General features: G+C 42.2%; 1 protein-coding gene across 1 annotated transcript in view; it reads left to right on the top strand.

Moving 5' to 3' along the window:
* The window catches only part of LOC121835974 (neprilysin-1-like), a 118,778-nt gene extending 94,418 nt beyond the window's left edge, over positions 1 to 24,360 (top strand). Inside the window, exons 16-20 of the mRNA XM_042290560.1 lie at positions 5,472 to 5,794; positions 13,527 to 13,592; positions 19,938 to 20,030; positions 21,298 to 21,353; positions 24,252 to 24,360. Of these exons, the coding sequence (XP_042146494.1) occupies positions 5,472 to 5,794; positions 13,527 to 13,592; positions 19,938 to 20,030; positions 21,298 to 21,353; positions 24,252 to 24,360 (647 nt within the window). The remainder of the gene's footprint in view (positions 1 to 5,471; positions 5,795 to 13,526; positions 13,593 to 19,937; positions 20,031 to 21,297; positions 21,354 to 24,251) is intronic.
* The last annotated feature ends 415 nt before the right edge of the window (positions 24,361 to 24,775 follow it).

The following is a 24,775-nucleotide window of genomic DNA, read 5'->3' as shown; positions in this document are numbered from 1 at the left end:
AATGAAGGCAATAATCCAGGCACCAGAGCCCACAAACACCACGGAGCTAAAAGCCTACATAGGACTGTTAAACTATTACGGAAAAAGTTTAAAAAATGTGGCGTCAGTGGCAGGGCTATTGTACCGGTTACTGAGGAAGAGGGAGAGATGGGTTTGGACCAAGCTGTGCAACGATGCGTTCAACGCCACGAAGCTCCTGCAGATCAACAGCCGCGCGCTCACGTATTACGACGTTCGCAAGCCACTGGGTTTGCAGTGTGATGCGTCATGGGTACGGCGTTGGAGATGCCATTTTCCACGTGCCGCCGAATGGCAAGGAGCGCCCGGTTGCATTCTCTTCGCGACCACTGACACCTGCAGAAAAGAATTACGCGCAGGGAGAAGGGGAGGCTCTTGTTCCTATATTCGGCCTAAAAAAATTCCACAAGTTTCTGTTTGGTCGACAGTCCGTTTTGTACGCGGACCATGATCTACTTCTAGGGATTTTGGGGCAAAACAAAGCAACTCCTTCCCTAGCAGCTGCTAGGATGCAAAGGTGGTCCTTGATTATGTCAGCGTACCAGTACACTCTTAAATACCGTAAGGGCACAGAAACAGAAGTGGCTGATGCCTTGTCTAGGCTACCTGTCTGTTCAACGTCTAGCAAAGAGGCAGCTGAATGTCTCTCGGTTTTTGAGTACACTCCCCTGACAGCCTGAGATGTGGCCAAAGCCACGGCACAAGATGCCACAGTTTGCAAAGTTTTGGAGTACACCAGATCTGGCTGGCCAGGAGACGTCGCAGACGAACTACAACCTACTACGTCCGGCGTCTCGAACTTTCAATTGAGCAGAGCTGTCTCACTTGGGGATCGCGAGTTATCGTACCCGAGATCTTGAGACCACCGGTTCTCTCGTTGCTTCATGAGGACCACCCCGGCACCAGCCGAATGAAGATATTAGCTAGAAGCTTTATTTGGTGGCCCGGATTAGACAAAGCTGTCGAAGAGTACATGAAGCAATGCAAGGTGTGTCAGGTCGTACAGCCGTCAGCGCAGCCTACACCACAGCACCCTTGGCCATACCCTTCGAGGTGTAAGCAGAGGATCCATATTGATTTCGCGGCGAAAAGTCCACATAACTTTCTTGTTTTAGTGGACGCGTATTCAAAATTGGTTGAAGTTTGGTTGGTGAGCACTACCACCGCTACTCAAACAATCACAAAACTTCGCAGTGCCTTCGCTGACTTCGGCTTCCCCGAAGAAATTGTGAGTGATTACGGGCCACAGTTTGTATCTCAGGATCTGGAACGTTTCTTGGCAAAAAATAACATTACACATAAAAAGACTCCGCCCTACCACCCAATTTCAAAAGGGAATGACGAACGTCTTGTGCAGGCTACAAAGCGGGCACTGCTAAAGCAAGTGTTGTCTCACGCTGAGTCGGGGAAAAAAGAATCAGTGCAAGAAGGACTAGACAACTTCTTGATAGGTTATAGAAATAGCCCTCATTCGGTGGCTGGAAAAACTCCAGTTTGTTTCTTCTTGAAACGACAACCAAGAGTGAAGTTTTCTTTCATTAAGCCCAACTTTGTAAAGACATGACTGAAAAACAGCTGACCATGAAACAGCAATGCGACAAGCACAGGGGCGCGGACCGCGCTTTTGATCTGGGGGAAAGAGTGTGGGTTAAATGTGTGCGGGGTGAGAGCGTTCCCTGGGAGGACGGTGAAGTGACACAAATTGTGAGTCCGGTTACGTATATTGTGCGTGTGGCCAGTCACACGGGAATTGTGCACGCTGAACACTTGCGCCGTTCTTCGACACGACCAGATGAAGCTTCATCCTTGCTTCCGCGACACGATACATCGGACGCGACTCAAGAGCACGAGCCACCTTTGATGACGAGAACACATGACCTAGACAACGAACCGATGTCCAATATTGCGACATGTGCAACACCTTCGAGGACTGAATCGGTGACGTCTCGGCCTGATGCGACGCCGCCTTCAGATTCGTCACCGTCAGCAGAAATTCAAGACCAGCCGGACGCTGAGTTACGACGAAGTGCCTGTGTGTGCCACCCACCTGACCGGTTCAAACATTCAGACTTTAGAAAGTGATCAGCAGGTCGCGCATTAAGGGGGGAAGATTGTTGTTGCGCGAGAACCATGCGCTGAGCGAGTAGCGCGAGGGGCTGTGACATCACGCTCGCGACATGGGCTGCGTTCGTCACGCGCATGAGGCATCATGATTTTGTAAGCCCTAAGAACGAGCTGGACGCCATAAATGTTCTTCTGGTTTCGATCGTCGTGCTTCGTCGTGGTTACTACAGTCCTCAAACTCTGACATCTGATTTAGATCTCTAGCTCTACATTTGGGCGGAAAATTAGCGTTCTGCGATGCATAGCTTATTTTTAAAGTAAACAAAAGCTCCGTAAATGTTTTTTGGGGAACCCTGTGTATATATACCAAGCATCAAGCACTTAAGATAAAGTTACAGCTCTAAAAAATAGGCGTTTGTCTTATAATAGGCGGCTACAACGTCAGGAGGTGCAATGTATACAGTGTTAATCTAGTATCTAAAAAAACATAAATAATTATTAAGAACATGTCATTAATGCGACGTTTCAAACTATTAAGTCAGTCAACCAAAAAGGCGATAATTTTACCCATCTCGTTCATTCCTTGTTGTAGTCTTTCCTTTTTTCTTCGATTTTTATTATTAGCAAAGCCCAGTAACATTTTCCTCCTGTTGTGAAGAGTGCCCACTATTGCATTTGATTGCGAAGAACAGTGTATATATAGAATTAGGACAGTATTTCAGATATAAATATTTTAAATACAATATTTTCAGTGTTTAAGTACAGTTGAAAAATATATTATCCAATTTGTAATTAAATACGAATTACAAAATACTCTAAGTATTTTAAATACGGATTTCAAATACCATTTTTTTTAAATACTGGCCAATCTGGTAATTAGTAAAGTAAAACACATTGTTTCAGTTAGAATATTAATTGAAATCGTCGAAAATCACTAAATACACTTATTTCAGAAGCTGTATGGTAAGTTGAGCGTTTTACGGCTCTCCAAAATAACCCGATGGAAACGCGTTTCGAGTTTTCTTTTTAATTATTTGCAATTTTTGCAAGTCATGGCCAAAGGGCGCAACAAAAGGCGCCGCTACCCCTTTTTTTTCATGTCAGAGGTGAATTTAAGAAATAAAACACATTATAACAGTGTACTTAGAACAGGGCTGCCTTTTATTCCGCCCAAGAGGCCCACTTCCTGCCCTCCTTACGAGGGAGACAAGGTGGTAGTTGCGCACTTTTTGCTACGAGGAGCAGGTCCACAGACGCGAGTAGTGTTGTACGTGTTACTAAAAATACAAATAAATTATAATTACAATTACTCTCGGTTGAAAGATGTTCAAATGAATCACTTGATTGCTCGAGGTAAAAAATAATTAACCATCAATTGGAAAAATAACGGTTACTTTTTTTAATTACTTGGGATTTTCAAAACGGCTGACTTTTCTCTCGGTTTGAAAACGTGTGTTTTACGCTGGTTATTATTAGATTAGAATCACGGCAGTGCTTAGCTTTTTTTATCTAATCTTCTTGGTACACCATTCTCCTGTCGGAGGCATGGTTCGGGAATTCTCTAGCGGGAGGCATTTATTAATGCGTTAGCACTAGCACCTACATGACAGCGAACATTTGATGCCGCCATCCGTCTGCGGTAAAAAGAGTGGAACGGGAAGCGTGCCGCGTAGAGAGGAGGACAGTAGTGAAGAGACAAGGAGAGAGGGGGACGACGCCACGGGGTGGACGTTAATGCGCTCGCGCGAACCCGGTAAACGGCGAAAGCAGCGTCAGACAGCGGATGCCGCTGCTAACCGTGTAAGGCGGGCGAACGAGGCAGAGGAGCGGAACCAGCGCCTAGCTCGTATGGCCGAAATGCGGCGCAAGAACCGGCACTCCCACGCGGGTCTGCATGCTACAGGGGCTGGGGCGAAGCAGGCTTGGCGAGCCCGCTTCGCGGAAAAAAACATTAAAGAATATCCATTGGCGGATCCTTAGGGAACTTGTTAGCATGACACTTGAGATACGACGCACAGATCCCCCTTGGAGAAACGCTAACACTGACCGCGGAACGAAGCCAAACAGAGGCAGTAACAAATAGAGGAAGCAAAAGAGAAAGCCAATACAGAAACTCAAAACAGGAAGGTGAAGTGGTAAGTGTTAGAGTTTACCAAATGGGGACGGGTGTGGCGTTTCCCAAGGGTCATGCTAACGCATTCATAGAGATCTTCCAATCAATCTGTCTTTAATTTTTTTTTGCATTGCTTATTTGTTGTAGTATATCTTTGAATCTCCCATAGGGCTTTGCATAAGGATAGACGAATCAAACACAGCAAATGCCAAAGGATAAAACCATTTAAAAAATAAAAAGTTGATGTGTGTTTAGTAAAGTTACAAGTAGAACTCTGAAGCCGGGTGATCTCTTAATAGCGATAATATTATCAGGAAGCGAATTCCTTTCAAGTACCAAGAACGTTAATTGCTAAGAAATAATTAAGCACATCATTATACCGAACGATATTAATTTTCCTAAATACACCCTGCAGTAGAAATTAATGGAACATAAACCTTTTTTCCCATTGATGCGTACTTTTTGCAAGAGCGAATTGGCCCGCGTTTCGATAAGCGCCCTTATCTTGCAGCATGTGTACAACATGTATCGTGTAGCACTTATCTAGTTTTCAGTAACCATGCACGCGTCGGATAATGAAACGACAACGTCCTAGCTTAGTGACAAAAATGCTATGAATGTGTTTTATAAACATATAAGAATATACCACGATTTACGAACGTATATACACCCTATATAAATTATATGATTTATAATACGTTAATTTGATAAATCATATATTTTCTTTTATATCTTATGAATCGCTGTCTTACTTGCTTAAAATGACATTTTAACAGTAATTTAGATATCACAACCCAATGCTTCAGTTTTCATTGAAAATGAGAGGGTTGCAAAATCTCAGCAATAAAATTTGGCAGAGTTTGTTTTTGTGAAAGTTTTTATCATCGCAAACACAAAGCATAAGAATTTGTCGGAGATTGTGCACATGTTCATGTACAAAGTCTTATTTAATATAAGATACTATATATGTTCTTCGTTACTTCTAAACGTACGATTCCAAGTTTGATCAAAACGAGTTGATGTGAATATGCAAGTGACTCACCAAATTTATGTTGAAAACGTTTCCGAATGTTTTATTTCAAACCTTTCAAATAATAACAATTTGTTTTATGATAGTGTACAGTTCATATAAATCGTGATCTTCAACATCTAAGGATAACAATATATTTATATGAAATCATTAGAACAATTGGCAACCACATACACGTATATTTCAGAGTTCTTATTTTAAGTTATTCAATAATATTTTAGAATATTAAAAACAATTAATTTTCAGGTACTCGTGATTTAGAAAACCAAGATGAGGCCACGGACTCAAAAGAAAGCAATGAGTTAGGCCATAATTCTCAGCCAAGCCAGGAACCAAACCTTAACCATGAACAAAGTTCAACGCCAAGCAATAACTATCCAAGTAAATACCCGGATAAACTAAACCCCGAAGAGTACAGACCCAAATCCAAGAACATTCATATGAGATCACATTCCAATCTTTGGTCTGAGACCACGAAACAAGAATTTCTAAAGCATTCCTCATGCCTTCAACGACACTTTTCCGGAGCCGATGCTCAAGACTTCGTGGAGAGCAATGAAACAGACGAGGTAAGGATATAAATGTATTCGTGGTTTGAGTGAACTTTATGACAAAACGTTTTGGTCAGGCTAAACTCTAGATGTTAATAATCAGGGTGTTGTTAATGTTGTATTCTAAAATAAATTAGCATAGCTCAAATTATGAAAAAGACAGCGTCCACCTGGACTGACCGCAAATATTAAATAGTAATATAATTAAAATAGAAACGTAAAAAGTCTAGCTTTTTTGTTAAAAACGTGACAGCCTTTTTCGCTTATATGCGGACATGGGACACTTTTATGTTTATGTTAGCTTCGAAGGAAAATGCCTCAACTGCCTCAACACTGTTTATTGTTAGAGAAAAATAAGGACGAAGAGCAAACCCGGTGGAGAAAGGCACGGAAGCTCGCTGCTTTCTGAGCTTGCCCACATGAACGGCTGTATTGCCACCCTATCTACATTCACTTTGAATTGTATCAACATTAAATGATAGTATTCCTAATATTCTTACAAATGGTGGAGGTTTGCAAACGTTCTCGGACCTCTTAGTTGCATTCCTATTCCGGGGCCACGTAGTGGACACTACCTTTTCCCCCTACTTATCTTGGCGGAAAACACGAAAAACGCCGACACCGTGAATGTACCGATGAAGACCCGTCAGTGCGATTTGTTCAGCTTTCCAGGTATATCCGACTCCGAAAAACATGACTGGTTAAGGAATGAATATTGCGTCAGCGATCACAATCGATGGAACGAGACACCGAAACTCTCAAGCGTCGTTTTATTTATGAAAGACAGAGCACTTTATTTATGCGACAAACACAAAGAAGGCTTTATATCATAAAACAATTTTAAAGGGATGCTGAACCGAAATCTCGATTTCACAAAACACGGCGGCAAAGGCGTGCAACGGGATGCTACAAACACCAAAACATCACTCTACAGCGATATCTCGAACGGATGACCGTATTTTTCGAAAGAAGGAGGCGCATTCGAAAGATATGTTTGCGTCTTGTTTCTCAGAGGAGAGGGAACGGCCTCACGTCGTCTCCGCTTTGCCGCCTTGAGGGGGCGAAGCGAAGAGAGGAGGAAACGAGATATCTTGGCGTCACGCACTTCATCGGCCACGTTCAATCTCGACCTCTTTTTCCATTAATACGGCAGTCCATTCGAGATATCGCCTTACGAGTAGTGTTGTAGGGATTGTAGCGTCCCACCTTCAACTCCTGCATTGTTTTTTGAAATCCAGATTTCGGTTCACCATCCCTTTAATGCAGCCTTTTCAGATATCTTTGGTAAATTCGTTTTGCAACCACTACTATCCTACCGTATCTGAGAACAATTAGATACACCATATCTTTTATCCGAGAATACATTTTTTATTGTCACGCCTACCTAACCACTAACTATTCAAACCCTGATCAAAGAATGTTGCAAGTACAAAGCCCTTCGTAGTGACCGCACATCCGCATCACCGTTTGACCGCCTTTTTGTTGTGTCGTCCTGGAATGTATTTGCCAAGGCCGACCTCACAAGTCAAATCAGACACATCATTAACGAAGATCTGTGTGACATCTTCCGGACTCTTCGATTGCCGGCTATTGGGACAGCTCTTCCCTGACGCCGAGAACTCCAAAAGTACCTTCCAAGGTGAACTTCGCACTGCACTCCGCCCAATCGCATCAGACTCTTGTCTACACACCGGCACCTCCTGCCCCAATCTGCATCTTGCAGCACAAAACCTGACACCGTTTTTAAAGCAGGCTTCAGAAAACACTCTGCTACATGCATCTACAAAACGCACAACCTTGAACGAGCGACACATGAAGAACAGATCACCACCCCGTAGGTATTAGAACGCAGCTTTTAGGCGCCGGTTTTCACGTATAGCGGCGTCGGTGTTGCCGTCGCCGTCGGCGTAACTACGCGCGTTGCATTATGGGACGTCACAAAACTATACACCGATTCCCCACTATATTTAGCGAAGAAACTGCATTGGTGTCTAGGTCTGTGATGTCCCATAATATAACACTGCACATTCTGTTCCCCACTATATTTAGCGGTAAAACTTTCGTTAATTTACCTCAACACCAATTCAGTTTCCCCGCTCAATATAGCGGGGAAACTAAATAGGCGTTGAGGTCACGTGGCGTCAATTTTAAAGCTAAATTTAGTGAGGAAACTGTGACGTCATGTGACATCACAGGCCACGGCTTCGCGAGATGCGGCTCCACGAAATCCGGAGCAACTAGCCGAAAACGTTTCACGTTGAAACAAACACCGCGCGCGTTACATTATGGGGCAACGACCGTACCCTCCTCGTCCTCCCGGGCCTACACTTGAAAAAAATTATGGGGCACCAACCGTACCCTCCTCGTCCTCCCGGGCCTACATTTGAAAAACAAAAATCATATATATATTTCTCTCTCAAATTTTCTACCACGGTATATCACAAAATCAACATTCGTCAAAATCTGTGCTCTAATTTCGCATTTTAGAGAAGCGTAAACGTTTGTAATTTTGTATTGCAACTTCTTCGATCCAATTGCCTGTTATTGTCACCAAAGCATTGACGACGCTGTCCATTTGACGACACTGGTTTCAACCGCATCCAAACTTACCATTTCCGTCACGTTTCAGATCCCGAAAACCGTGCCCCTTTTGATTGTTACCCTTCCGCGGGCTCTTTCTCATCGGCTGATAACCACCATGCGGCTCACCTTCGCCATACTCTCGACGCCCTAGTTCCGTCTCACCTTTCAAGAATGCTTCCACAACTACTCAGCCGTAAACTAAAGAATGCATCCTGCCTTGGCATTGGAGGTCAGGTTGCGTTGTCACAAAGTATTGCAAGCCTTTTAGCTATTAAAGTTACAATCGGAGACCAGCCATTTACAGCCCTTTTCGATACTGTTGCCGCAAAGTCACGCATTATGATCACATTCGCAGCTGCTTGCACAAAGATTTCACGGCCCCTTTGGGACAGCTCTTACGTATGAGAAACGGAGACCTTGTTCAACCTGTCGTTTTTTTATTCTTTAATTTTCCCTTGGTGGAAGCTACTGCGCTATTACTTTTGCCGTTCTAGCAAACTTTTTTGTAGACAATATTTTAGAATGGGGTACTTCCAGTCGTCCACATACTTGTTCGTTGACTGTTCTAGTAAAGAAATTCACTTAAACCTCTTTGCCGCTATCTAGGATTTCGGTCACGATATTTGGTTCCCCTTGTAACCGATTTATAAGTAGCTGTTTCATCTGCTCCCTCTTAGTATTTCTCTGAAGCATCAGCGGCAGTTTGACACGCCGTGTGTATTCCTGAGACCGACTGCAGCCACCATCACCAAGAGACCTGTTATCATTCTTACTATAATTACCACATAGGCGATTTCACTAAGTATGAACTGGGGTCTAAATGGAACTCATGTCCGGACGTCAGAACGTCCGTCTGTACTGTTGGAATTACGACTTTTTGAACCATCTTGAAAGAAAAGTCACGAAGTCTTTCAGGTGAGGAAGGGGCTCCGGGTTCCTTGTTGCGCAAGTCTAAAGTTTTGTGTTTCTAGAGGACAAATAAATTCAGTTTTCCGAATTCGTCCGAAATCTGCAATCTATGAAGATGGCCCGTAAAAAAATGCGCAAGCCGCTAGACTAATTCTTTCTCTGTCAAAAAACAAATCCGCCAAATTTTTTGGAAATTGTGTTAAAACGGCATGACTGCTCCGGAGTGCAACAGATTTTTTTGCGAAGACATAGACTAAGTGAGCGATGTTTGACCTGACGGCAAAAACATACTGGAGATGAAACAGGCCGCATTGAATGAGTCAATCTGGTCGACTCTCGAAGAGTTAGACTTGGGGCATGGTCGAAACATCAGCAAGGGAAAGGTTATACAATGTAGACTGACGAGGGTGTTGGTTGAGTTGAGGAACACCGAAAGAATAAGACACAGGTGGGACGAGGGACGACTTATTATACTTTCGTTCAACAAGCAACAGTAGAATAAAGCTGAAGCGATTTTTTTAAAAGCACACCCAACGTAAAAACAAAAACAAAAGAAAGAGACATGGAAAGGGTACAATAACGAAAAAGAGCGGGTATTTTGAAAAGTTTAAAAGGTTAGAGGATTAAAGGAAGGAAAAAACAAGGAACTGAAGGTAAAAATTACATTACTTCCTAAACTTATGGCCAAGCGGTAGGGCAAATAGTGGTTCGAATCGAATAACACAGCGTCATCCCTAGCTTCTTCACTGGAAGAGACGGCCGTCTTGGCTTTCCCTTGCATTGTTAAGGCTATGAAAGACGCAGCGCTCTTCAATTCGAACCACTATTCGCACAACCCTACCAAACAGCTATGCCAATCTCGGACACAAAAACGCCATCTCATCTCGAGTTAAAACGAGTGATGGAACAGAAACATAATGGTTGGCTTTTTTCATGGCGAATGATTCTTTTGCCTCATTGCCAAAAATTCAATGGTGTCATCCTACATCCTCAGCTGACTCCTATCACCCTATTTTTATTCATTCCCGTTCGAGCAGTGATTGCGTTTCATGTTTTGAACGAACCAGCATCGTGCGAGGTCACCATAGCAGGTTCGGCAGAAATATAATAATAATAATAATTTTAATAATAATAATTCTTTATTTTCTCTGCCCACAAACAACCTTTCAGTCTCCATTGTGGTGCACTAAAATACTAAATATAAATACCACAAAAACGAACATACTAAATACAAATACCACAAAGGGTCTCATTAAGATATCTAGGTGAAAGACATCCATTCAGGAACAAGCAAGGTTAATTCCCAAAGACGCATGAAAATATTCAGGTGGTGATCCTTATTGAAGGACAATTTAATCTGTGACAAATGCGATACAGGGGACAAGCAAGATGAATAAAACGCTAATACATTCCCGCTGGCCCTTGATGGAACATGGAAGTCAACGGATCCTAGTAAATCCCCTGACTTGACATGACCATGAACAGCTTAATGAAGAAAAACAAAATCTCTGGACTGCCTCCTCACGGCAAGTTCATATAATGCAAAACGGTGAAGTAATGTTTTATAGTGATAAAAAGACATCCTTCCAATATACCGGTCATATACAATTCTCATCATCCGCTTTTGTACAGCCGCCGGCAATATGAAGTTGAACACCTTACCTGGTTTCTTGCCTGTTTTACGGTTCCCGAAAGCTATATTGACTCTCAACGTCTCAAATGTTACGTGACTTGGGGTCTAAACTTTGCGTTCTAGCCCTCTTCTAGAACAGAGCTTATCCCATAACTTGCAGGAGCGTCAAAAACAAGAAGAGGGCTGTTCACCTTCATATCGCTAACTGGTGTACATTTTCGATTTCCGCTGCCTGATTAAGAGATAATGAATTCCAAACTACCGACCCAAATTCTAACCGTGAACTAACCAGTGATTTAAACAAATGCAACAAACAAGAGGGTGATGAGAACTGCCGACATAACCAAGAAATAATGCCTAACACTTTTAACACAACACTAACAGTTATAGACGTGTTCTTTGAAAAAAAGTGAACTGTCAATACAGCAACCAAGATACCTTACAAGAAATAGCCGGGGTATCAAGTCGCCTTCAAGTTTTTAAGAAAAATTAATGAATTCACGCTTTCTAGATAATACACTATGTTTAGGTTACTCAGGATTAAGTGACTAGTGGTATTTGAAGCACCAATTTGAAACATTTTCCATGTCAGCTTGAATGCCAGTGCAATCCAGTACTGAACTCACATTTAAAAATAGCTTAACATCATCGGAAAAGAGAAGAATTGTTGCACCGCTAACACGGTAAATAATATCTTTTATAAACAAAATAAACAAAGCGGTCCCAGGATGGAGCCGTGGGGCACCCCGGATTTAGAAACAAACTCGTCAGAGTAAAATTCCTTCAACACGAACAGAGGTTCGACGACCTCGTTTATAACTAGATAACCATCCGCACAGATGTGGGCTTAAACCTTGCAGATAGATATTTTGTAAAAGTAAATCATGTCTAACACAATCGAAAGCTTTCGACATGTCGAAATAAATCGCATCACCTGTCCTCTACTGGACACAATTGGCTCTGAGAAATATAAAAATGAGCATCTATAGGTTAGATTCTACCGATCTCCCCTCTAAAAATTCAAGATATGATAGAATAACTCACCTTGAACGAAGTCGATAACAATCTGTCTGCTCCGACACTTGTTTAGCTCGAGATGAGATTGTGTTCTTTTCTCCGGAATAGACATAGCCTTTTGGCCATAATTTTAAGAAGTGCTGTAGTCTTTACCGCCGAGTTACCCGTTCTTTTTATCGTCTAATTTGATTTTAAAATTTCAAGATATCTTTTTTTTTTTTTTGTCTCATCCCCATGCCAAGTGTCTCTCTTTGTCTTTCACCGTGGGGTATGATTCCGAAAAAGATCGCTGTGGCTTTATTGTACTGTTGCTAGTTGCAAGAAAGTATACGCCGTTCCTCATTATACATTTATTTATTTATTTATTTATTTCATAATACTGCCAATCCCATTGGGATTTTCGCAGATATTGGGGCAAAGCAATATACACCAAGAGGCAAACATCAATAAAAACGGAAGATCAAAAACATTGCCTCAGTTCTGTAACAGAAAAAAAAAACATATGTCTAATTCTATTGGTGCTCCTCAAGATCGTGTTTCTGGCGTGTTAAACGTTCGGCTTCCGTCAGAATCCGGCACTGTTGCCGCCCGGACGCCTGAGCACACCGACCACGCTGAGTCTCCAGCCGCTAGATGACTGGAATCTCCACTCCCCCCCCCCCCCCCCCCCCCCTCCTCCCGGAGCCGCGGGGGTTTTACGAATTTGAAAGTCCACAGGTTGGCAGGTGGCAGGCAGAAGTAAACGTTCCAGGTCGAGCTAGCGCAGGTAACCTGCCCGCTCCGCGGTAGTACGTTGGCTATGCAATCAAGCTCACGACGTCTCTATCGTCCTTCGTGGTGGTCACGCATGCTGTCGAAAGCTTTCAATAGTTCACGCCACTATCTTAGTGGGTAGGAACACTGACATTTCGGTCGATCAGGGGCGGGTTCCGAAGTTCTATGGGCAGAGAGTAACAAGGCAGCGAGCGAGCTTGGGCTGTGGCACCCGAAATAATAAACGAACTCTTACCCGAACCAAATCACCGGTACGAAGCCCGTTAAAATTACTATTCAATCCTTTTCGCGGCGGATCCAAGTGACGGACGTGAACATCACGTTTCTCCGTTGATTTGTCGAAAGCTAGGACTACAGTGCTAGGACTACAGCACCTTGGACACCTCACCAGCGAAGGGTGCCATCTTCTTTCGAAAGTCACTGACGTCACGTCAGCGTCGCGTGGTGATTGGTTGCCGCTTTGCGGTTCGTGAAAGCGGTTGGGAAAAATCGGTCCCGAAGCGGTTGGCAAAAACGCGCTCCAACCGCTCGATCCTAGCCCCTTTGCGGTTGAGAACGCGCTGATCGGCTTCGCGTTTGCGGATCCGCTTCCAGTGTGAACGTGCCATAAATTTTCGATCTTTAATTTTATTCAGTTTCTACCGACAAACAAAGCAGAGTGAGTTGGGGAATTAGCCTTGTATTTTTCCATGAAGGAGCAATTTCTAGCTAAAGTATTTGTGTTTTAGTCGTTTATTTCTTTAAAAATGCTGCAAATTTCTTGTAGGGGTTGCAGCAGGAAGGAGCTTGAAATAGATACGTTGTTGCCAATTAAATTTAATAAATTTCTTCCAGTTCATGTTCCAAGCTTTTGCTGCAATCGACTTTTCTGATTATATCGGACTGCACGTTACATATATGGTGAGTAATACAAGTATCTTAAAGAATTATAAGCATTTCTCTTTGTCTGTACAGAAGTAGCATTTTTGTCTTATTTGTATTAATAACTAAGAAGTTTGTAGAATACCAGCCTCAGATACGCGACACATACTCTTGGAAAAGCGCTCAGTGATTTGCCGAGTTAATTTATATATAAAACTTGGTATCCACAAACAAAAGCAAAAGCTCATTCTTTCTGCACAATTTTATATCATTAAAAAAAAGAACAGATCCTAAGTTTGATCCTTGTTTTACAACCGAAGTTGGTAGAGGAACATATGATAGACCATTCGACTGACGTATGTACGCGACTTTGGTGATTTCTTACTGTTCGATAGCTGTCCAACCACTTTAAAAACGGGAACGCTACATCATACATGAAAGTTTATAGAAAATGAATTCGTAGTCGACTTTATCAACATCATACAAATCAAAAGAAATATTAGCTACTTTTTCCTGAAACAACATGCACTGTGCGTTCGGGAGGTGTACAAATGTGGGGTTCTATAGTACGCAATTAAAAAAAAAACTATTGTATGGAGATTGGTATCGGACCTTTTAAGTGAAAACCTGCGAGGTGTGTTAGCTCACTTCAATACTTTTCAGAAAGTAAAGATAGGAAAACAGGACATTAAAAATCTATGACTGGACACGTCACCGGCCTTGCGTTGCGGCACTACACTCGACGAATTGCACGATAGAAAATCACCATTGCTCAATTAAATATTAAATACACACTTCAGTAGAGAGGCAAACGAATCAGCGCCGCTTTTCCAAATGACACAAAGTGTAGGCTCTGCACGGAAAGAACGCTCGAAATTTAACGTTCTTATCGCCTTCAAAATTTCGGTGTCACCAACTTGATTATCTGTAAAAATATCGTTGCCCTCCATATTACAAAAAAAAAATACGTTTTTTTCATTTGATCTTTACCACGTTAATTAAAGTAAATTAAAAAAAAATATCGGGTTCTTTTTCAGTAGAACTTATATGATAAAGGTCAGTGTGCAAATTATTGCTTGTCGTTGACTATTATGTGTGCTGCCTGAAAAAGTTGCAAAAATTATTGCGTCCTCGGAATAGGCTCCATTACGTTTTTTTTTTAAATATAGTTTGACAAGGTAAACTGTTTCTTTACAACCGCTCAATAAAGACTAAATTTTATGCACCATACCCTATCGCCGGTTAACCTAAATGGTTCACGAAACAGTTTTATTTTAATGTATATAAGGTATCAATTATTTCGGAAACCAAATAAGGAATTTAGTCAAACCAATGGGAATAAACAAGTTGATAGCATGTTGTGCTACATCGGTGAAAGAATCACTCGCACATAGAGAGAGAGAGAAAGATAGAGAGAACTGATTGCAAGACGTATATTTTTGCCTGGACCAATTCAGCTGCAGAATTGGCACTCATCATTGAGAACCATCGATCATCTGTAGTCTCAAAGAAACATATATAACCATTATTAATCAATAGTGCAGCAGTAGTAAATGTTAAAAAATTGTCGGGCACAGGACCTCCCCTCCAAGTCGCAAAAATAGGATGAAAGGCGTATGAAACACCTCAGGTTTTACAAAATTATTATCAACTGTCATTAATTGATGGGTGTGAAACGATAGTGGCACCACGGTGCGGCCCCTATACTCCATTCAGCCCTTAAGCTGGTACTAAGGTCGGAGCTACGTGCCTGCCGGACCAATCAGCCGCCTCCTTCTTATCACCTGACCCGTCTCTCCACGCGCGGGGCATGGCCCTAAGCGTGATGACATGGCCAAAGAGGCGTATGACTGGTCCAACGAGGACGTAGCTTCCACTGCAGCCTCAACTTAGGGGTGAACGGAGTATAGCAGAAACATTTCGCATAGACCACGGCCGTAATGCCACAGACACGTTGGGTAGCGGCAACTTTTCTAATCAATGCCAGGTTACCTGAGCACTGCGCTGTACAAAACGTTCGGGTCCACATACGGCGCTAACTTATTTTTTCCACCGGAGCTCTAAATTGATAACACAGACCCCCTCCACGCGCTAGTGAAAAGCGCCGAGCTCATTTTAATCGCAGTACGTCCACTCAATCCGACGGTGAGCTAAGAGCAATCTGTTAATAAGAGGAGCGAAAATACTTGTCACGTATACTTTATCAAATGCTTGCACAGATGAATGTCGTCTCGTAGTGATTCACGGGCCGTCGAATGCACAAGCGCTTTACAAACGCTTTGTAGAGGCATCTTCCAGTGCAGATAAACGAAAGATGTGGCAGTGTGTTGCCGTCGTATCCACGTACAACTACGGGACAAACGGTTGAACTCAAGCTCCGAGCGATTCCTGCCGGTCCAATAAAAACACAAACAGAGCAATGCTGGACGTGGGTAGGTTTGGGATGTTAAGATGTCAAACCTTTACATCGGAGCGAGATCGAGAAACCGGGCCGCGGGAAGGCAGAGACACGACCAAGGCGCTGAGGTCGCATTAGAATAGATCAAAGCAGGCGGCGCGTCCCTATATGCGAAGTAACGTGGATGCTGTCAATTGTGGCGCTGTCAAGCCGAAGAGCCGCCCCCCTATAGGTGTCGCACGATCCCAAAATCTTCAGTGCGAACATATTAAAAAAACATATCAAGGACAATGCCAGGACAGTGCTCTAACCGATTGTGCGTAGTAAACTGGTTAAGAACTTTAAGATATAGCAAGTGGCTTAGTTTTACTGCTGTTTGAGTGCTTCTACTCAGCATCACACCAGAGGACCAGTTTGCACCATGAAGGTTAATATCACCATAGGCATGATCCGAAGTTTCAAAAGATCAACATAGTGGTCAAGCGTTTCTAGCAGATGGTTGGCAAGTGGACTTGGACCTGGGAGAGAAGGAATGTCGTAAATTAGAATATTATATTTATATCCATCATTAGAGAACAATTTAATCTAGAGACATTCGTCATGGGAATGCGAATTCCTTGCCCTTAGCGAATTAAGCGAATTGCGTACGGGAATTGGTACGATTTCCGCCCTGTCGCTCCGTAGACTCAGTCTCTACGATAGAAAGTATAAAACAATGAAAATTGACTGAAATTTAGGATTTATTTTACAACCGCATTTCAGTGAAAAATATAATACGTATGTCTAAAGAAACGACACTTGGCAGACATTCATCTTGATTGATCCCCATACCGCTAGTGTTTTGATAGTAACACTTAAATTTGTTAGTCATATCTAGATGAGACGGCACTTTTTGATGGTAACGAATGAATCAAGACTAGCTTTCGGAATAAGTGGGGAAATGTGCATTCCTCCGGAATAACATCTGGGCTATTAAAGTGTCACATGAGTCTTATTCTTTGTTATTTGTTTTTGTATTCGTAATTGTTTCCAACTTAGTGCAGTGTAAACATATCCCACGGAGATCTGTCTGGTTAGGAAATAAATAGACTGACTGAAAAATTTTAAACTCTAACCAAGATTGAATAAAAACAAAATGCCCTACGTCTCTGGGCCAGCTTGGTCCCTTCGTCACGGGTGACTATGGGTTGAGTGAATCTTCTTCGTCGTCTTCATCTATATCATCTTAATGATCTTCATCTTCATCTCCATCAAAAGCATCCAGAGCTGAAACCCGGTTCGGAAGGTTGCGCCCGTGTTTTTCCGTGAAGCGACGAAGTCCATGAGACATATAGGCTTGGGAGAGTACCCGATGATCTGTTGAAGTTTTCTTTCGTTGTTTAGATACACCAGGATTCCAGGTGCATGCGTCTACGCCACTGTTTATCCGTGGTCAGAATCTCGCTCTTGTCGAAGGACACGCTGTGACCCAGTTTTTCGGCGCGCTCAGCGAGGGCATTGGCTTGGACGTAATTCTTCTTCACGTCGTATTTGTGGCGGCGGATGCGTTCCGCGAAGTTCTTTGTTTTCCCACCTAGGCAGCAGGGCAGTCCGCGCATGGGATGCGGTAGACGAGACCTTGAGACTTCTCCTTTCACAGTCTGTCTTTGGGAAGGGGGAGCCGGCGATTGATGGTTGTCATTGGTTTGTTAGTGACCGCGATTCCATACTTGCGAAGGGTGCGTCCGATGGTTTCGCTGGCGTTCCTTACGTATGGCAGGCAAATACGGCTCGAAGGGGCCGGGGCCGTGAAGAGACCGGGACGGTGCAGCTTCTTGTATACTGTGTTGATAAATATTATAGTGTAGCCGTTGTTTTGAAGATCGGCCTTGATCTTGCACACCTCCTTTCGGAGCGATTCCTCCGTCGAGCATACAGACATGGCACATCTGAAAAGGCAGTGCCTTTTTCAGGCGTGCCATATTTGTATACTCCCGGTTCTTCCATGTTTACTGTGTGTCTTGGTGGATGCGCCACAAATCTTGATTCACTAGCGAGGAATTCCGTTGGAGCAACTCTCTATAAATACCCTAGTGCCGTGTTTTTAAGTTGCCGAAGTGTACTGGCAGGAACAAGATGTCACAAGTGAAGATATTTGGATTATCTCGAGACGAGGGACGCAAAATACGCAACGCGACGATCTCGAGAATCCGGCACCAGCGCCCGTGCACCTCGATCCTCCATCTCCTTACAACGATCGATGGACCATTACGGCACGTAAAACTGCATTGTGCACGGTGATCTGGGAAAGAAACCTTCAATAGCAGGGCAAGAAAGTTAAAACACTATAAAAGTTTGCATTGCAGAAACTCGAATCGCGCTAAAGGAAGCGCAACAAAACCTTTCGGAAGGTTGTCCGCTAAAACCAAGATGCGGCTCAGCGACCCCTGCGGGGAAGCTCGGCGCGTATCTACGGCGCCTGGGAAGGTGTCCACCTTCGCTGCCTTACCGCTCACGAAGTAGTTGAACACGTTTACGGATTTGTAGAAGTTAAAATGTTTTCGAGCATATAGACCAGGCTAATCAACTAGGTAATTCTGAATATTCGCCCCCAATACCTTCGGCAGATTTATCATTTATTTGAGGAACGAGCGCTTTTTATTTTCACCCAAGGATTCAGGAAGGCATGTCGATCCCGTATAAGTAAATGTCAGGACGTACCGAGGATAGCCCTCTCCAGAAAGACATTTAAAGTATGCGCTAATCACTGATGGTTCTCAAAATAGAGCAAAAACAATACCCCTGTAGAACCAAAATACCCCCTCCCCCCCCCCCCCCCCCAGAAAGTTGCGTCATTACTTTCCTTTGTTCACCTCCGCACACTCTGTACAGTGATCATAGGCGCATATAAAATAATTATGTAGTATTTTATATTTTTTTTCAATAAGCTAGCTCATACGGAAGAATCACGTGCAGTTGACAGGGCTAACTTTATGCTGAACAGATTTTTCCATCTATAAAACACATTTTTTAATGTATAGGGACATAAAAAATTAATATCAATAATTTGCATTAACACATTGAAAGACATTATGAAAAAAATCAATTGGCGCATAATTATGGCCAAATATGAGACCCACATGCTTACAGATTGTGTATAGATGTTAATACTGTAGAAATGCAAGAACTACGCACCACAAAATATAAGCTTGCTTGGTAGAAGAGCGTGTTGGTTTAAGTAATGGATGAAGAAAGAATGAACAATTAAAACAGGGACAACACAACTACATCTTTCATGAAAGATGTAGTTGTGTTGTCCCTGTTTTAATTGTTCATTATTTCTTCATCCATGACAAAATATAAGAACATACAACAAACGTTTTCAACTACTAATTTTATATTCTTGATTTTCCTTTAGATTTTCCTTTAAAATAAAAGCATATACTGAATTGCTGGCATCTGCAAACTATTTAGAAAAAGAATAAGTAAACACATTGGGATGATTGGCATAATTGGAGTCTGGCTTATCAATTTTAAATGCATAAAATCCGAAAGAGATTTATTCATAATTGCGGAAATTATTGGTTTAGAAAAGGCGTGTTGTACAACTATAAATATATGCGATCTACGGGACAGTTAATTACGCGAAAGAAAAGTAGAAGTCATCCTCGTGGGCGTACGTCATACTGCTTGCAGCATACGTCTGCGTGAAAAGTGGGAAATACTCGTGATGTTAGGTAGCTTGATTGCCATTATGCATAAAATAATTTTTGGGAAAACCAATATTTTATCCTTTGGATACTTCGCCTCTTATAATGGAACGGAAGCTCTGAGCGAGATTCACAGTAATGGCATTTGATAATTTAAAATGTTAGAGAAACTTGAAGTAGAAATTTGTGGTTCTGTATCTAACAAAAAAGGGCATCATAATTTTGTGTTGTCAATATTGTGTTCACTTTTAACCATGAATACATGTTTTGTTTCATGAATATATTGACACAATACAGGCCTACAAAAGCTGGTTATCAAGAACTGAAAGCCGTCTGCCTCTCATTTTTGACCTTTGTGACGAAAAATTGCTTTTTGCGTCGTATGCCCTGGTAAGTTACTTATGCAACCGCTGACCTCATGTACGTGATAAGAAAATGTTTGCTTATTCCTGGACACTAGATAAACACAAATTTTGCACCTTGCAAATAAACGAATTCGAATTTTTTTTATAATGCAAGACACAAGAAGAAAAAAGCACGGGGTCCAGGATATCGAATGATTTTGGGCAAGCAGAAAAAAGGATTGATATAAACTAAATATAATCACTTTCTTTTTCAAATGCTCCACATGATAAAAATATAGTTAAATAACAATGCCGAACAAAATATCTACATATGTTATTCAAACAAGACCAGCTCAAGGATTAGGTAAAACTTTAGGGTGACTGAAGATTCCCAACACTGTTTTTATGAGCCAAGTAATATGAGTATGACGATTAAAAAGTACTTTCACTATGTTGCTTGTTGTGTTCAGATGACAAACTGCAAGACGAGACACTAAATATTTTTATTAAAATTGACAGGTCACCAAATTAGCAGAAAAGAAGTAGATACAGAATAGCTTCTCGATACACATTGTCTGTAATGAAAAACATGATGGATAAACGAATTCGATGATATATGTTTTACCAAAAAGTGTGTCGAAGGTCCGCTACGAAGGCCGTGGAGTATGAAATGGCCACAATATTGCGTCCGCGGAAAAACAGCCGTGAAAGTTCTGTCATTTCTACCATGTAGAGAAGGTTGTCCTATGCCGTATCAAGCCTAAATTAGCTGTATGTGGAATTACCTAAATGTTTTCTTCAAAGGCAGAGTTTTTCATTCTTGATTACAATGAAGCAAACAGTTTATACCTCGCGCGCCGCAGACAGTTGGTTAGATTTTTCGAAAACCAGATCTGAGGGTCGAGAAAAGAAATATACCTTCCATACCGCTTGGGGCCTCTCAGCATCAACCGAGGTTAAACTTTATCTCAAAACACTCTTCCAATAATCGTCCGCTGCGATCTAGCATATTGGTACCTTCGGCTGTCGAAAGTATTCAGGACTTGCGCAGTACTCATTTTGTGCGAAATATCACACGCCGCGCATGGCTTCATTGCCCATTGACTAGGCATTTTTAGCCGTGGTGATAAGCGCTTGAAACGTTTATACCGAGTTTCGGAAAAAAAGTCAAATTCTTTATCGCGTTCTTCGCGCAGATATGTCCCAGCGGGTGAGTTGTTTGTACATCTTGGGCAATCGATCACAACCTAGCCATTGCGCATACTCGAAACCGTAACTGATAACTTGTATTATTCATTCACATATTATTTTAGAAATATTGCGACTCCATGGAAACAAATGCTGGTGACATTAATTTTGACGCCAACAGGTACGTACACTAAATCAATTAATTGACTCAAGGTGGAAAGTTGGGCGAGTTGGTTGATGGTCATATTGAATGGGTTAAAACACCGCAAAAAGACGAAGGACCAGTAAAAGAAAACACGCAGACACAGCGCTGACTTACAACTGAAATATTTACTGCTGCGCCATTCAGCAAGTAAACTTGAAGGAAGACAAACATAAAAGCAATCGGCCCGAAAACACGTCATCCTCCACTCAAGCCGACACGTGGCTACACGTCTTTCCCCGCCTTTCTGATAAAATTCATTTCATCACTAACTAGAGGAAGTGATGGAACACTAATACACTTGCCTGCGTCATGGTTGGCAATAAAAAAAGCTTCGTCAATCTCCCGAGCATACTTATTTTTATGTCGGGCTAAAATCTTAAATTTCATTAAACATTGGGGAGCACGCACATCTGTCACAATGGACCGCTAGGTTGTTCGCAATTCGGAAGCCTTGGTTAATTATCTACGGGAAGATAATCCTGGGTCGTGTCAGCTGGTTTCGTTTGATGTGGAAGATTTGTTTTATGCAATTCCCCATTCTGAGCTCATGCAGGCCGTGGAGGAGTGCATTGATACGTTTGGGGCTGTGGCCTTCTCGAGTTCCTGTGGGATTGCGAGTGTTTTTTTCCTTGAAATACTGAATTTTTACCTCGCGTCCGCCTTTGTTACATTTGAAGGCAACACGTTTTTGCAAAAGAGCGGCATATGCATTGGGTCGAATGTTGCGCCCGTACTCAGTGACATTTATTTGGCTAAGTGTGATAGGGCAATTGCTGAGCGGCTGGACGATAGGGTGGTCAAAGTGTTGAGGTATGTTGATGACTACCTGATTGTGCTGAAAAGCAACGATAACACAGACATAGAAAGTGTGATTGCCTCGATATTACATGTATTTACGGATTGTTCTCCGGGACTAAACTTTAAGGCTGAGACCACTTCTGAGGGAGCCCTACAATTTTTAGATATCAATCTTCGATGTGAGCCCTCGCATTTGTGTTGGGCCTATGAGCCTAGGTCTAAACAGGGGCTTTTAGTGTATGAATCCGCGCACTCTAAGACAGTGAAAAGAGCCATTGCACTGTCCAGCCTCCGTACCTCCTTGTTTAAGTCATGCCACCATAGGTGTGGTGACAGTTTTTTGTTGCAAGTCGCGAGGTTGTCAAATGCTGGTTTCCCTCTGGGAGTTGTCATGGGCGTCGTGGAATCCTTGGTTAAGGTGTTTAGAGGCCCTGCTAGTACTGAGGCAAGACAAAAACCAACGGTAAGACCTGTGGTCTTGCCATAAATGCACAAGGTGTCCCATGGTGTCAAGAAGGTTGCCAGTAGGTACAACGTGCCAGTTGTGTTTTCGGCTCCAGCTAAGTTGGGGCGGCTGTGTGCAGCCGTGAATCGAGGTGGCCGCGTGGGTATACAATGTCAAGTTAAGCACCGCAACCCATTTGTCGCCTGCGCGTGTGGGGTGGTGTACCTTATTCCATTGTCCTGTGGAAAAGTGTACATTGGGCAGACGGGGAGATGTGTTAACGACCGGGCGAAAGAACATTCTCTGTCCTTACGCTCCTACCCGTCTGGCAACCTAGCGGTCCACTGTGACAGATGTGCGTGCTCTCCAATGTTTAATGAAATTAAGATTTTAGCCCGACATAAAAATAAGTATGCTCGGGAGATTGACGAAGCTTTTTTTATTGCCAACCATGACGCAGGCAAGTGTATTAGTGTTCCATCACTTGCTCTAGTTAGTGACGAAATGAACTTTATCAGAAAGGCGGGGAAACACGTGTAGCCACGTGTCGGCTTGAGTGGAGGATGACGTGTTTTCGGGCCGATTGCTTTTATGTTTGTCTTCCTTCAAGTTTACTTGCTGAATGGCGCAGCAGTAAATATTTCAGTTGTAAGTCAGCGCTGTGTCTGTGTGTTTTCTTTTACTGGTCCTTCGTCTTTTTGCGCTGTTTTAACCCATTCAATATGACAATTAATTGATTAGACTTTTGCTACGCCTCGATCACCTAGCCAATTTAATATTATTATCAAACTGTGAACAGAACTAAAATTATCAAGTCTGATTCTTGCTAAGCATCTATGGACAATTGATATTTCGGTTTTACGCAGTAAAATTTACGACTTTGTTTCTAAAGAAATATCAATATTTTTGTTGGAATCAAATTGATAAAAAACGCCAACTTTTCAAAAAGGATATTTTTTATCAAAACATTATATATATTGCATATTAGATAAAATCAAAATGCACGATGTAAGGTCGCTGTTGAACACGCGAAACAATTACTGTGAACAGTATTTTGGGGAATTTCACCAAAGAAACTAAGGACAAAAATAAAAAGCGCCGAACTTAGGTTTTTTCATTTGTATCCTGCTCTTCGGGAATAAAATTACAACTGGGTGTTTCATAAAACAATAAACTGTTTTTTCACCGAAACATTTTTTTACCGCGCATTGTGAGACACTCGGCCTCCACCCAAATGTAGAGCTCGCGGTCCGGACCAGATGTCAAAATATCAAAATTATCTGATTCGAACGTAATTAAAATTTTATGATAATATTTCGTGAACAAATAAGGTCAGTTTTTAGTAGTGGGCACTATATTCTTCTCTATGTATTCCCGACTTTTGTTAATTGGCCTCTGTTTTCCCACTGCAAATTTCTGAAAATCGCTTATAAGTTTTAATCAAATGATAGACGAATATAAAACTTTGGCACCTTCCGACAGCTAGTGCTACATATGGACGGCACATTCTGCGATACCTGGTTTATTTTGGCTTCGAGAAACACGCGTTCTTTTTCTCTCGCTGACCCCTCAAATAAAGCAAGCCTGCCTCCGTTTTAACTTTCACTAAAGTGTTTCGTGTACTTTTGCAGAGTCAACTACAACCTGGCCATTTTTCACCCGTTCGCCAAGTCTTTTGGATGCCCGATGTACGCAGAAATGAACAAAGTTGACACGTGTACCCTCATGAAAACAAAATAACACCTTCAAATTCATTTTATGCCGCGATTAATAATAAATACTTTAAGACAGCACTCTAAGATTGACCTTATTATTACCACTTGGAGTTCAGAATATACCAAGCCTTTTGTAGACCGTCTTAATACTGCCGATCTAAAGTAATACGAGCTGGCCGTCACGTCTTTTTGAGTTGGTGTAACGAACTTTGTTAAACGTTGGTAGGAAAGCTACGAGGGGTGCAACTAAACGGTTTCATTTTAATTCAAGCATTTGGGGCACTGGAATGTTCATAATATTTAGTTTTATTGAAACATTTATATGTCGTGGCAGGTGCAAAAGGGAAGACAACACTTTATGTTTCAAAGTTCAGGCATTGTTTTAAGAAATAAAATCGCGAATGATCAGAGAAGGACGGCTCGCTTTTTAGAGCTCGCAT

This window comes from Ixodes scapularis, unplaced genomic scaffold (genome assembly GCF_016920785.2).
Source record: "Ixodes scapularis isolate PalLabHiFi unplaced genomic scaffold, ASM1692078v2 PGA_scaffold1__304_contigs__length_218370807, whole genome shotgun sequence".
NCBI classification, from domain to species: Eukaryota; Metazoa; Arthropoda; class Arachnida; order Ixodida; family Ixodidae; genus Ixodes; species Ixodes scapularis.
The sequence above is the reverse complement of the archived record's forward strand: the minus strand, read 5'-3'. Positions and strand labels throughout refer to the sequence as shown.